This window comes from Podarcis gaigeae, assembly GCF_964106915.1.
Source record: "Podarcis gaigeae genome assembly, chromosome: 3".
Taxonomy (NCBI): domain Eukaryota; kingdom Metazoa; phylum Chordata; class Lepidosauria; order Squamata; family Lacertidae; genus Podarcis; species Podarcis gaigeae.
Genome location: NC_139680.1, coordinates 1748515 through 1762671, shown reverse-complemented (window position 1 = coordinate 1762671; position 14157 = coordinate 1748515). Strand labels below are relative to the sequence as shown.

The following is a 14157-nucleotide window of genomic DNA, read 5'->3' as shown; positions in this document are numbered from 1 at the left end:
TGATGATCTCCGGTGGGCTAGGGACAAAGGTGAGAGCTGTTCCCTAGTTCTGCTGGATCTCTCAGCAGCGTTTGATACCATCGACCATAACATCCTTCTGGACCGTCTTGAGGGGCTGGGAGCTGGGGGCACTGTCATACAGTGGTTCTGCTCCTTCCTCCTGGGCCGTGTTCAGAAAGTGGTGGTGGGGGATGAGTGTTCAGACCCCTGGGCTCTCACTTGTGGGGTGCCCCAGGGTTCTGTCCTCTCCCCCATGCTTTTCAACATTTACATGCAGCCACTGGGAGAGATCATCAGGAGGTTTGGGCTGGGTGTTCATCAGTATGCAGATGATACCCAGCTCTACCTCTCTTTTAAATCAGAACCAGTGAAGGCGGTGAAGGTCCTGTGTGAGTGTCTGGAGGCGGTTGGAGGATGGATGGCGGCTAACAGATTGAGGTTGAATCCTGACAAGACAGAAGTACTGTTTTTGGGGGACAGGAGGCGGGCAGGTGTGGAGGATTCCCTGGTCCTGAATGGGGTAACTGTGCCCCTGAAGGACCAGGTGCGCAGCCTGGGAGTCATTTTGGACTCACAGCTGTCCATGGAGGCACAGGTCAAATCTGTATCCAGGGCAGCTGTTTACCAGCTCCATCTGGTACGTAGGCTGAGACCCTATCTGCCTGCAGACTGTCTCGCCAGAGTGGTACATGCTCTGGTTATCTCCCGCTTGGACTACTGCAATGCGCTCTACGTGGGGCTACCTTTGAAGGTGACCCGGAAACTACAATTAATCCAGAATGCGGCAGCTAGACTGGTGACTGGGAGCGGCCGCCGAGACCATATAACACCGGTCTTGAAAGACCTACATTGGCTCCCAGTACGTTCCCGAGCACAATTCAAAGTGTTGGTGCTGACCTTTAAAGCCCTAAATGGCCTCGGTCCAGTATATCTGAAGGAGCGTCTCCTCCCCCATCGTTCTGCCCGGACACTAAGGTCCAGCTCCGAGGGCCTTCTGGCGGTTCCCTCACTGCGAGAGGCCAAGTTACAGGGAACCAGGCAGAGGGCCTTCTCGGTAGTGGCGCCCGCCCTGTGGAATGCCCTCCCATCAGAGGTCAAAGCGATAAACAACTACCTGACATTCAGAAGACATCTGAAGGCAGCCCTGTTCAGGGAAGTTTTTAATATGTGACATTTTAGTGTATTTTTCATCTCTGTTGGAAGCCGCCCAGAGTGGCTGGGGAAACCCAGCCAGATGGGCGGGGTACAAATAATAAATTATTATTATTATTATTATTATTATTATTATTATTATTATTATTACATACTTTGCCTTAGTGCTGTGTTGTGGTTAAGAAACAGCCCTGCCTGTTTCATTTTGTTTATTAATTCACTACTGTACATTAATGTGCTCACATGAAATCCTTTCCCAGATCCATAAACCCTGGAGGTTCTTTCACTAAACTGCTGCTGGACACTTTTAATGTTCAACACCTTTGGTTCCCCTCCCTTCGGTGACTCTGCAGAAAAACACAATGCCTTACTAGACTGGCAACATGAAAACAAAGCAGGGGAAACAGGTTGGTGTCATCTCCAATGCAATTGTAGTGTTGGTGGAGTGAGCTAGCTTGACAGCTGCTGGGAAAATCAAAACACCAGCACCACCATTAGCCTGAGCTACTGTAAATTGCTTGTTGTCAGTGCACTGATGGGTCATTGTTTCTTTTGACTTGCATGAAAACAATTTGTGGATCTGTATTTTGTCCATGAATATGATTTCTCGACCTTCTCTTCTGCTATACAACATGTCCTTGATACTGTACTGCAGTGTTTTGTCAACCCTGCACCCCCATATGTGGTTGGACTACATCCCCAGGCAGCTTATCCAATGTTGAGGGACAAAACCTGGGGAGCATAGCTGAAGATAATTGGTATTAGTATATCCATCAACCACAATTGTAGTTCTTGGGCAACATGTACACACATATTTTTGTACACTTGAGTCGAATACTATTCCAAGATGGCTGAATATGGTTAGTTTCATTGGATCCCATGTAGAAGAGCTCCCCTCTGCCCCCATCCAGCGCAAATGTTATTCCACTTGCTGGCCTACCTACTATAGTATTGTCTGTTCGAAATAGTATTTGAATAGTATGAAGTAATTTATTTTGTTTTTGGAAAAATAAGCTGAAGTCAAGACAAGGATGTTGGGTGTAACCACAATTTGGATCTCATGCAACCTTCTTCTTAAATGCTGCTAGATTTTGCAATGAAGGGGAATCTCTAAAGGGTTGACTCAATAGTTTAATCAGTTGTTTGCTTGGTACTTATTTCTCTAATTGTGTCCATGTGTTTAAATGAAATATATTTGGAAGTTCTGCAAATCATTTTATTATTTTCTTGTCCATTGTCCATGATAGCTATGTCATCCCCATTTATATCTGTCAGTGCAACTATTCTGCAGCTTTAGGTGATTATTCTGTTAAATATTCAAGTACTGGTACCACCAGAACATCCTTGCAGACTTTTTCCTGCATCAAGTCTGTTTTCCTTATTTTAATGACTTGTTATATAAAATATTTCAGTCAGCTGTTCCATCAGTAAAATGATTTCCAGATAATCTGGGCATGATAAAATCCAAACTCTGCCTTTAGTTTTCCTGCTCAATGACCAAATCTGGTGGTGTTCCATTTTCAATTTTGAGGAAACTGATGGACTGGTGATTTTTAAGTTTTCCATGTTCTGGAGATAAAGGTATACTGGTGTGTGTGTGTGTGTGTGTGTGTGTGTGTGTGTGTGTGTGTAATCTGTTCTACCTTAATCCATTTCCATACTTGTCATGTTTCACAGCCACAAAGCTGCTGTGCAGATATCCTTATTTGAAGTAGTTGCATAGGTAGGTCAGATGGTAGACTTTGGGGATGGGGCACCAGCTACCACAGTAATGTTCCAATCTAAAAAGAGAAACATGTTCCTAAATGTTGCAGATTATCTACTCTTACTTCCACACACTACTTACGTGTTGCTTATGGCTTTAATGTAAAGGTAAAGGTAAAGGTACCCCTGCCCATACGGGCCAGTCGTGACCGACTCTGGGGTTGCGCGCCCATCTCACTTAAGAGGCTGGGGTCCAGCGCTGTCTGAAGACACTTCCGGGTCATGTGGCTAGCGTGACAAAGCTGCATCTGGCGAGCCAGCGCAGCACACGGAAACGCCGTTTACCTTCCCGCTAGTAAGCAGTCCCTATTTATCTACTTGCACTTAAGGGTGTTTTCGAACTGCTAGGTGGGCAGGAGCTGGGACCGAACAACGGGAGCTCACCCCGCCGTGGGGATTTGAACCGCCAACCATGCGATCGGCAAGTCCTAGGCGCTGAGGTTTTACCCACAGCGCCACCCGCATGGCTTTAATGTACCTGCGGTTAAAAAAAATTAATTGTAAAAAACTAACTGGAATGCTTTCTATCTGGAACATACATGGTTGTGGTGTGTGTGTGTGTGTATTCCTGTCAGATTCTCAGTGGTACTGAGTGGTACTGAGTATGGCTGTGCAGTTTTCTGCAACTTGAGATGCTGCAAAGCAGCAGCATGCCCTTGAAAGGGCTTGGAATACCGCTGCCCTCAGCTGCTTGAGACCTTACTTTGTCATTCAGCCCTGCATAAGAGACACAGGTAAGAGATGCTCTAGCCTCGGGGGAGGAGAGCACAGCTTCCTGCCAAGTTAGCACAACCTGGCCAGCTCAAGGGAGGCAGACTATCCCTTCTGGGTGGACATTCTGCTGGTCCCTCTCAGCTATGCCAAAACGTGTACATGAAGAGCACGTTCAAGAGAACACAGTGTCACTTAACTTCTACAAAGATGCTTAAGAGTGGGCTGTAAGAAACTTGATTCTTGAAGAAAGAGATCCAGATGGGCAGAATGCCCACAGAGAGTATTCTAGAAATTAGCCTAGAGGGTCTCTCACAAGAGCTCTGTGCAGTGAGTTTCCAAGTACAGTCGTACTTTGCATCCCAAATGCCCTGGAACTTGGACATTTTGGCTCCTGAATGCCGCAAACCTGGAAGTGATTGTTCCAGTTTGCCAATGTTCTTTTGGAACCCGAATGTCCGACAGAGCTTCGACAGTTTCCGATTGGCTGCAGGAACTTATTATTATTACTATCTCTTGCTTTATTTTTCTCTTACCCTCCCATCTTTTCTTTGTTTCTTTCTTTTGTAATTTTCTTTTTGGGTATTTTGTTTTGTTTGTTTTGTTTGTCTGTTTGTTTCATTTTTGTTGTTTTTCTGGTTGTGTTTTTGTGTGGTTTTCGACTTGTGTGGTTCTGCCTTGTGTTTTTGTTTTGTTTTTTGTTGCTGTTTTTTGTTTTTGTTTGCTTTGCTTTTCGCAATTTATTGGTAGCTAACACAGCTGATATTAGTATCAGATGTCATTAGTTTTGTTGTAAGGTGCTGATTAACTGAACCGCTAACCTGTTTAAAGATTTATATATTTCTGCATAGAGCGGAGCCCCCTCAGATGGTAGTTCATGAGCGCTCATCTCAGCATTCTCCCCTGGGTGATCTCCGCCCATTAAAGCATCCCCACCTACCTGGGAATGAGTTCTGTTTGGTGTGGTAGGTTCTGAGTTCTGTGCTTTTACAAAATCGTCCATTTTGCTCTGCTTGCTCTTCTGTGGGCTCCCTTCTGGAGATGAGGCCGGTCGTTTCTTTTTCCTAGGCATTTTCCAGGGATAGAGCCGCTGTAAATCAGAGCAGCTTCTGCTGTAAATCAGGAAGCTCCGTGTCTACCCATGATAGGACGTCTAATCTCCACTCCTGCTGAGCTGGAGCTAATTAGGGCCTTCTCCGGAGCTTTCCAGACTTTCTGTAACTCAGGCCCTTGACCTAAGCTAGAACTTTGGCAGTGGCAAAGTTTTTATCGGTGGTTGCAAGAACAAATGAGCCCTATATTCCAAACAAAGTGCTTGATTAACCTGGAGGTAGGCTGTATGAACTCTGTATTGATTTGTAATGTTCTGTTGGTCTCTGGACCGTAATAAAGATAAAAAAAAGATTTATATATATGATCTATCACCCTGAATGAGTAAGTGAACGCAAGGATTGCAATCATTTATTATATTTATTTGATCTGATGAATTTGTGATATTGCTGTATTGATGATTGGCTGTATCTAATTAGATAATTGTTCATAATCAATTTTAAATATATTTAGTGAAACTGGTGAATATAAAGAATTAGTGGATACATAGGCCGGAGATTATTATCAGACTGGTAAAATTATCATGATTGTATTAAGAAAGATTGAATTTAATTGACATTTATTAATTATCACATTGGAAATATTGTCATGATTGTATTAAAAAAGATTGAATTTAATTGATATCCAGTCTGTAAGACAGAAAGAAAGAGAACAAATTACCTTGTGAGCTAATTGAATTTTTTAGTGATGTCTGGTAAAAAAGCAACTGTGTCAGGTTCTGCGGCAGTTTCAGCCTCACAAATCAGGAGAACTTCTGTAATTGACATGGATCAACCACTAGATATGAGAGAATTAATTTTAATTTGAAGAAAGATATCCAAGATTTAAAAAAATAATGTAAATGAAAAGGCAAAAGCAACGGAAGAAAAACTTATTTCAATGGGAGTTAAAATAGATGAAAATGTGAAAATAACATCTGAGTTATCAACTCAGGTCAACAATTTAGTACAAAAAAATTTGGTATTTGTGTTTTTCTTTTCTTTTTTCTTGTTGTAGAAATAAAAAACTTTTTAAAAAAGGAATGGGAATCCAGGGGGGGCCGCTAGGGGCGCCTTGGAAGATGGCGGATATTAACATCTATCCAGCCCGAACGAGGTAATTAAGAGGCTGATTATGGGGAGTAAATCAGTCTCCCTTCATCTCTCCAGGGGGGAGAGATGCAGTTTTCACCCGCTGTTGCCATAAATCACCCCCGAATTTGGAAGGAGGGGGTGAGGCATTGGGTGCACAACCCTCGGCAGGCCTTGGAACTCCTCCGAAGCTGCTTCCAGGTGCGAAACTAGTTGCGTTACTTAAAAGGAAAAAATTGGTGAAAGCACATGCTTCAAAAGAGGCAGGATGTTTTTATCTGCTAACAATTCTACCACTGAAATGAAGAAGACTGAGATGGATGATTACACCAAAGTACAACAGACATGGTATGTGGAATGGAATGCGATGGAACTGAAAGGGGGGGGAATGACTTTTTTTTTTTGCTCTATGTGATTAACTAATAACCCTCCCTCTTAGAAGATCCGTCACAGCAACTAATTGCAAATGGGACTAAATATGAATTGTGGGAGAATAATTTGAACTTAAAGGTTTTACTCTGTGAAGGATTTGGAAAGAAGAAGGGCTCTCTTGTGATGCAGTAAGAATGGAGATTTGATACGAGACCTGTGTTACAGAGGTTTGGTCTTGGGGAGGGCGAGCCAAAGATTTATTACTTACAAGGAGATTGTGATCTGGAAGGGGCAGCCCTCCTGTAAAAAGACTAATTTACGATGCAACAGGTTGGGAAAGTTAAAGAGCGAGCTTTTAGACTGTATTTCATCGGAATGACAAAATGGCGATTGCTTGCTCGAGCAGAAATGCCTGGATTATTGGATGAGAGCGATTTACGAGAGAGCAGTACAAAGCCCACACAGAAACACAAATAAGACTGGTTTTTTTTCAACCCACTTGCGGAGCAACTCGGAGGTGAATGAAAAGGAAAATGAGGAATGACAAGGATTGAGAAGACGGGACTGGAAATATAATTCTTAAGATGAAAGAAGCACAAATATTTGAGGATTGGACTCTTGCCGATCGAGAAGCATGGATACCCCCCACAAAAAAATTTAAATTGGAAAACAATTGAATTACATGATATGTATTGTTATAATTTGGATTAATTGATTTTATGTGTTTAATTTGGTAATATGAAACTTAATAAAAAATTATTTAATATATATATTTTTAAAGGAATGGAGCCGATACATCCGGCATTGCGGGGTTTGGGCTAGATGCCCCTGGGGTCCCTTCCAATTCTGATTCTCAGTCTGACAGTTAAGGAATCGGGATGGGCACCGATGCTCAGCTTCATATTCTCAGCTTATACTGAATTCGGCATGGTCCCTCAGGCTGCTGTGTCCCCACCAAGTGGAGAAGGCTCTGCAAAAACAGAAAAGAAGTTACAAGCAGACACTTCAGATGATAATATAAGTGATAATATAAGTGTAATTGAAACAAGAATTTTACCAACAATTAAGTATATTCCTCCCAAGAAATGTTCATTATTTTGAGCCAGAATCGGTCCCCAAAGCAGTTTAGAATTAAAGTCTGTGGGCAAGCCTCACATAGCCAGTCCTGTCAACAGAGGCCCTGCCAAAGGACTTTTGCTTGTGTGACAGGGCTCCTTCCCCCGCTCCCCAAAATTAACTGGGGGGGGGGTGTAGTTTGGGAGAATCCCCAGAACAGTGTGTGGGAGGAGAAAGGGGGTTTTCTATCTGGCAAGCCATAATGTTTGCACAGATAGAACAACTGGAAGAGAGTGATGTTGAATTCTACTTTATGACAAGATAAAGCCTAAGTAAACAAGGTTGTAGATACTGGGCAGAGGAAGAGGGGTGATGGTTTTGTAGCACACTTTCCCAGTTACAACTGATTATTACCTGAGCCCTCCTACCATGTGAGCCTGCCCAGTCTCTGCCTAGCTTCATCAGGAGAGGACTTGTTTGTCCTGCCTATGCTAGAAGTTTATTTGGCAGAACAACATGATAGGGCTTTCCCTGTTGCTGTGCTAAGGTTTAGAAAGCCCTGTCTTGGGACACGGAGCCAAACAATTCTCCCGTGACCTTTCATTCCAGGCTGAATACTTTGGGGTGCATTTGCTTATGTTCCTGAGTTTTCCAGTTTGCTTGCCTGATCCCTGTTATTCCTTGACTGATGTTGTCAATTTTTTGCACTTTATGAATAATCTGGGTTTTTAAAGTGTTTTTATTCATGCATGCTTTTTTCTCTCTTTTGCCTGCAATTGATCTTATCATGCCTCATAATGGGGCAGAAAAGTATGATTAAATGTTTTTCATAAATATTCTAACAAGGGACACAGCTAACAATCTGGGATGCTAGTTATTCAAAAGTGGAGCATATACAAGCTTTCACATTTTAAAACAAGGATTACATTTCAGATTATCTAATCATGAACTGTAAGGGAGACGTAGAGATCTAAATAGAGATTATCTATATTTAGTGGAATTTTTATGAACATATACTTTTAAGGATCTTTCAAAAAACTATGGGAATAAAAGTCTGTTATAACATAATAGGGGATGTTAAAACAGTACAGTAACTTCATTGACATCACAAGGTTGCTGCATGCTGGTTCAAATAATAAAAGAGCATGAAAAAATTCCTGTTAGTTCCATGAAGCTAGACCGTCCACTGTGATTCTAAGCCTGCACATAGTAAATGTGGAGGTTTCAAGAGAATTTACTGTAGCATGGACTAATTGTATGCAGGCCTGTAGCCTATGGCGGCAACCCAGAACTCAGGTAAGCATATTTAACTTCCATTTAAAGTAATTAGGGTGCTAGCTTCAACTTAATATTCCACTGACAAATACCTATGGAGGAGTATATGTGAAAAATTATTACATTCAAATTCCTAATCCATAAGAATCTTGCAGAAAAGATACACAACAGACAATACAGAGGATGGTGATATAACAGCAGAATGCAAAGTTACAGAAAAATATATCACCAAGAACAATAAGGAGTACAGACAAGCAGACAACAGAGACGTAGTCTTTTTCTTTACAATACCTCATGTATTTGATAGAAGTAACATCAACTTGTAAATCAACACCCAGACAATGTTCCAGTAAACTCAGAGTTTCTTCCCACCATTTTGCAATTAGACTAATAATATTGTCATTTTGTTGTATCTTTATAGATTTGTCCAGTTTTCTAAGCTATTGCTTGTTTACTACTAAGACTTCACTGTGCAGCTAATATATGATGCATGTATTCTCACTCCCAATTTTTAAAGAGGCATGTAACCATTCTCCCAATTTTTAAAGAGGCATGTAACCATTTCAGCCGGAAATAGATGTTGACTATATATCTTGTTTTATCTTATCAGCTTGATGATTAAGCCTCTTTGCAGGAAGAAATGCTGAGTCCTTCTTGTGGAGCATTTGTCCCAAGTGATATGTTTTTCTGTGACTTTGGAAAGATACACAAGCAACAGACTGAAATCCAAAATCTGTATTGGTTGACATCTGTTGCAATGTTTTTCATGTCTGTTCCTCCACAGATATTCTCCACTTTAAAAAACTGCTGCATAAGAAAAGGCACTACATGGTGAACTTTTATCTAGTTAGAAAAGTTACAAAAGCTTAACAGAGGAGATGAAAGATAATTAAAGTTACATATTATGAACTTTAATTTTCATTATAAATATGTTACCTCCTTTGGTAGTGGATCCAAAAGATGGCATTCATATTTGCAAAGCAACATAGCTACTAGAATTTGAATCTCCATGATAGCAAACCATCTAAAATGCAAACAGTACAAGTAGATAAAAACTGACTTGATCTCAGGAAACATAATCTAAAATTCTGTTACGATGCTTCATTCTTGTTTATTAATTTTTTTACACCACCCTTCATCCAAAGATCACAGGGCAGTTTACAACACAAAAACACAAAATGCATAACTGAACAATAATAAAAAATACCCTCCCCAATTTTTAAAGAGGCATATAGCAAAGAAACAACTTTCCAAAATATACAGTAGACTTGATTTATCTTAAAGCAGATGTTTTCAGCCACTCATGTGTAGATAACCATTTGCACAAAGCCCCCTTTGGTTGCACAACGTGGGAGGGGGGTAGTCTGTGTGGGCTCATTTCATGGGTAAGACAGTTTTGTCAATGGTGGGATAATTTCAAAACCTGAGTAATACAAATATTAGCCAGTTTGTATTAGGAGTAGTGTGTTTATCTGAGTGCTTGTTTTGTACTAAGGAAGTAAAATTCAGTAAGTATCTTAGGCCTGCTCTTGGATACATTCCAATTTCAAACTTGAAAAAAAATTGTTGCATCTTTTTTGTAATTTAACTTTGCAAGCTTTCCCACAATTTTTACAAAGATACTGTTACATCATGGAATGTTTGTTGTATTTTAATTCTTACAGTGAAAGCCATCAACAACAAAATGTTGACACAGTGCACTTTGTGAGAAAATTTGTTCACACCTATACAAATGGATGCAAAAGCTATTGTTTCAGCTAATGTTTAACACTGCATCCTGCAACATCAGCAGAATGCATTGTGACCAAATATTGAAATAAGTATACAGTGGTACCTCAGTTTACGAACTTAATCCTTCTGGAACTCCGTTCTTAAACCGAATCTGTTCTTAAACTGAAGTGCGCTTTCCCTAATGAGGCCTCCCGCCACCGGTGCCCTTCCACCGTTCGGATTCCGTTCTTAGACGGAGGTAAAGTTCACAAACCGGGACACTACTTCCAGTTTTGCGGAGTTCGTAAACCGAATAGTTCATAAACAGGACTGTTCTTAAACCAAGGTACCACTGTATGGAGCAACTGAAATTAACTTTACACAGCTTCAGAAGGTGGCAAGGAAACTGTAAATTCAGAGAAACTGCAAGACATTCCCACATGCCACATAATCCAGCATTGCCTTTACCATTCAACTTTGGAAGACCTCCAACAAGGTATCTGCTGTAATAGCTTGTAACAGTAATAAACTTTTCAATCCTTTTTGAAAAAAGAAAATCATCTGTGAAGCTTTGTTGTTAAGAGGGAATGAAGTTATAGAAGTAGAGCCACTCTCTAAAGAGTTTAAGAAATAAACTCCAGCTGTTTTACTGACCTTCCTGGACACTGGTGTGCTCCTCCTCCAAATGCCACAAAACCTTCCAAGGAAACATTTTTCTCTAAATTTGCTTCTTTCCAACGATCCTGTGTGATGAAAATTCCCTTTCTCAAAATCAACTTTGTGATAAATAAGCTTAATAACAAACATGACCTTCTATTTGGCTAAGCATGGAGTAAGAAGCTACTTTTGTGAGTTTATTTTAAACATTCATAAATTCTAGATCCGGAAGAGAGATAGTAGGGAAGCTTAAAGTGCAGCAAGTGTTGCTGCAGATGTTTTAACGCTCAAAAGCTTCTCTTAGAATCCCTAGAATCCTTGTGATAGTAATGTAAACAAGAACTTGGCTCTCATTTGAATAAAAGGTGTACTTTCAATACCCATGGTTGTGGTTATTTTTTAAATAATTCTCCTTTCCCCAATACTTTCCTTAGTACAAACTATTATGGCAGTACAAGCTGTTATGACCTTTAGCCATGCCTAAGGAGAAGCATTCAAGTTCCTCTATGGTAGGCAAGTCCAACCTCAAGTAGGCTGCGATCTACCAACAAGTCTCAAAAACTGGCAGTGATCTACCACCCTCCGAAATCATTTAAGTTTATTAAATATGAACAAGTACCGTAACTAAACAAGTGAGAAAAGTCAAACTATATTTTTATATTAGTTTGCACAGATCTGAGGAACCAGCTTCTCTCTCTGTGTGTTAACTCTTTCCCTCCCTCCCTTCCTCCCTCCCTCCCTTCCTCCATGTTCTCCCTCCCTCCCCCTGCCTCCCCCCCACACAGCATCCTCACTCTCTCCCTCCACCTCAGTCTTTCTTCTTCTGGAGCTTTTCATTCAATCATGTTATTGCCCCCACTCCTAAGTTAGTTCCCCGCAGGAACACCCTGCCCCCACAAACATCCCAGCCCTCCCTCAGGGCACTGCGTCCCCCTCACCCCACCACTGGCACTCTACCCCCCCCCCCCCCAGAGCACAGTGCAGAGCAGGCATCGGGGAAGGAAGGCAAGCCTACTTCCATGGCTGGAGGAGGAGGAGCTGAGGCTTGCATGAGACTGCCAGTAGCAGCGGCTGCAGAGAAAGGCTTTTCTTTCTCAGCCTGCGACTGATGAAAATCAGTCAGCAATTCCCAAGTCAATCGTGATCAGCGTGTTGGACATGCCTGCTCCATGAGAACTATGTCCACACAGAAAGTCAGTGCCTTGTAGTGATTCATGTTGGACTACAACCTGGAAGACCAGTGTTCAAATTCCCAGTCAACCATGAAGCTCCCTGGCTCCCTTGGGTCAGTCACAGTGTGGTGGATGACCCTTGCTCCAAAAAAAACATGGTCAAAATTAAAGGGTTCAGGAGTTCAGACCAGACCAAATTTCATAAAATCATCCACAGACTTTACTAAAACAAAACCCTATGAAAGAGAGAAACTCCAAATGGCTCAAAAGGTAAGAAAACAACAAACACTAACTTATCCAGCTAATTAACATAAACACACTTAAATCTCAGTAGGCTGAGCAACAGAACAAGATGCTGTCAGAAGCCCAACCTCTGCTTGGCTGGCTGCCAAGAGCTCCCACCAACCCAGGTTTTACGGGGACTTAGACCATGGGCGTTCACCTCTTCCACCCAAATACCGGTCTTGAAGCCTTAACGGGAAACAGCTGTATCTAAGCTCATTATCTCTGAGGTTCTAACTCATTTCCATATAATTTTTAAAGAATCATTTTTTAATTAGTTTTCCAATATACCCCCAATAATAGCCAAATTATAATAATAACAATTAAATCCGAAATTATACAATTATCAAAGTGCCAATCAACTTCCAATTAATACATTTTAGTTAAAGTGGCTCCCCGCATGGTGGTTTGGGTGCATTTCCGATCCTATATCACTGCGTCCCATAAACTTAATTGTCAATTACATTTCAGTTATAATAATAATCCCTTAGTCAACAGCTACATAATTAATGGTTTCCATTTTTGATGTTGTAATATATAAATTTATAAAGCTTCAAGTGAGGAACTCAAACTATTATCTTATTCTGCCCTGCATGTGAAAACTATTATATCCATGGATATTTCTTCTGTGCATATATGGTGTTGTCTCTTTCACTTCTCAGCTGTTGTTTTCTCCCATCATGGCTTTGGGCAGAACCGAATCTCCAAGTTTCTCAGAGGTCTTATCTCTCCGTCCCTTGCTTCGATGTCTCGGAACAGGCAGCAGTCTGCTAGAAACCATTCTGTCTCACTAGTAAAACATGCCACAGATCTGTGCCATTTCCCCCTCAGCCTCGGAAAAGGTGAGCAGTTTTTGAATGTGCTGAAGATTTAATACTCCTTTCCAGCTCCCAGAATCTCTGCAGTGTTCTTATCACAGATCCTAAATTCTTTTCCTTCCAGCAAGAGATTTATGGCTCAATTAAACTTCATCTTAGATTACATTCCATCAGTAGCACACAAAAAGGGTTGCCAAATCATAAATATATAAATGCTTCCTTCTCTCCAACCGACTCTCACGCCAAAGAAAATCTTAATTCAAACCTTTGATCCCTGTAGTTAGTATATTCAGCAGTATGTTGTTGCAACCCTTTTCCATCACATGCTGGTACAGTGGTACCTCGGGTTACATACGCTTCAGGTTACATACGCTTCAGGTTACAGACGCTTCAGGTTACAGACTACGCTAACCCAGAAATAGTACCTCGGGTTAAGAACTTTGCTTCAGGATGAGAACAGAAATCACATGGTGACAGCGGGAGGCCCCATTAGCTAAAGTGCTGCTTCAGGTTAAGAACAGTTTCAGGTTAAGAACGGACTTCCGGAACGAATTAAGTACGTAACCAGATGTACCACTGTACTTTAAAGCCAATTAAAGATCCAATTAAATAGAGAACCTCTGCTTCTTTTTAAAAAATTTAACTTATTTTCCAAATTTTAACAAATCAATCCAAATTATTTAAACATTTTTTAAATAAAAAAATAGGCTTCCAGCTCCTGTTGCAAATATGTCCAATTCTTCCTGATGTTGCTGTTTCATTGTTCTTATTTAATCATCTTTTGATCCTTCTATTCGTTTTAATCCATTTATATAGCTATCCTCTCTTGTTGCCTTACAGTCAGTTCTTCTGTTGTTTCCCAAACACATAAAAGTCCATTTCCCGTGTGCAGCCCTTCAGGCACTCTTTTCTCAGGTCTGGTGTGTAGAGGGACTAACCACCATAATTCATTGCCCATTCACATTCCACTCCTTTAAGAACTCCTTTGAAAGCAGTCCTTCTGTTCTT

General features: G+C 41.1%; 1 protein-coding gene across 1 annotated transcript in view; it reads right to left on the bottom strand.

The window, feature by feature from the left end:
- Positions 1 to 6532: 6532 nt before the first annotated feature.
- Positions 6533 to 14157, bottom strand: part of CYP39A1 (cytochrome P450 family 39 subfamily A member 1) — a 31190-nt gene continuing 23565 nt past the window's right edge. The window contains exons 9-11 of the mRNA XM_083731746.1: positions 10875 to 10963; positions 9447 to 9534; positions 6533 to 7149 (exon numbers count right to left, since the gene is read on the bottom strand). Coding sequence (XP_083587872.1) covers positions 7078 to 7149; positions 9447 to 9534; positions 10875 to 10963 — 249 coding nt within the window. The 3' untranslated portion in view covers positions 6533 to 7077. The remainder of the gene's footprint in view (positions 7150 to 9446; positions 9535 to 10874; positions 10964 to 14157) is intronic.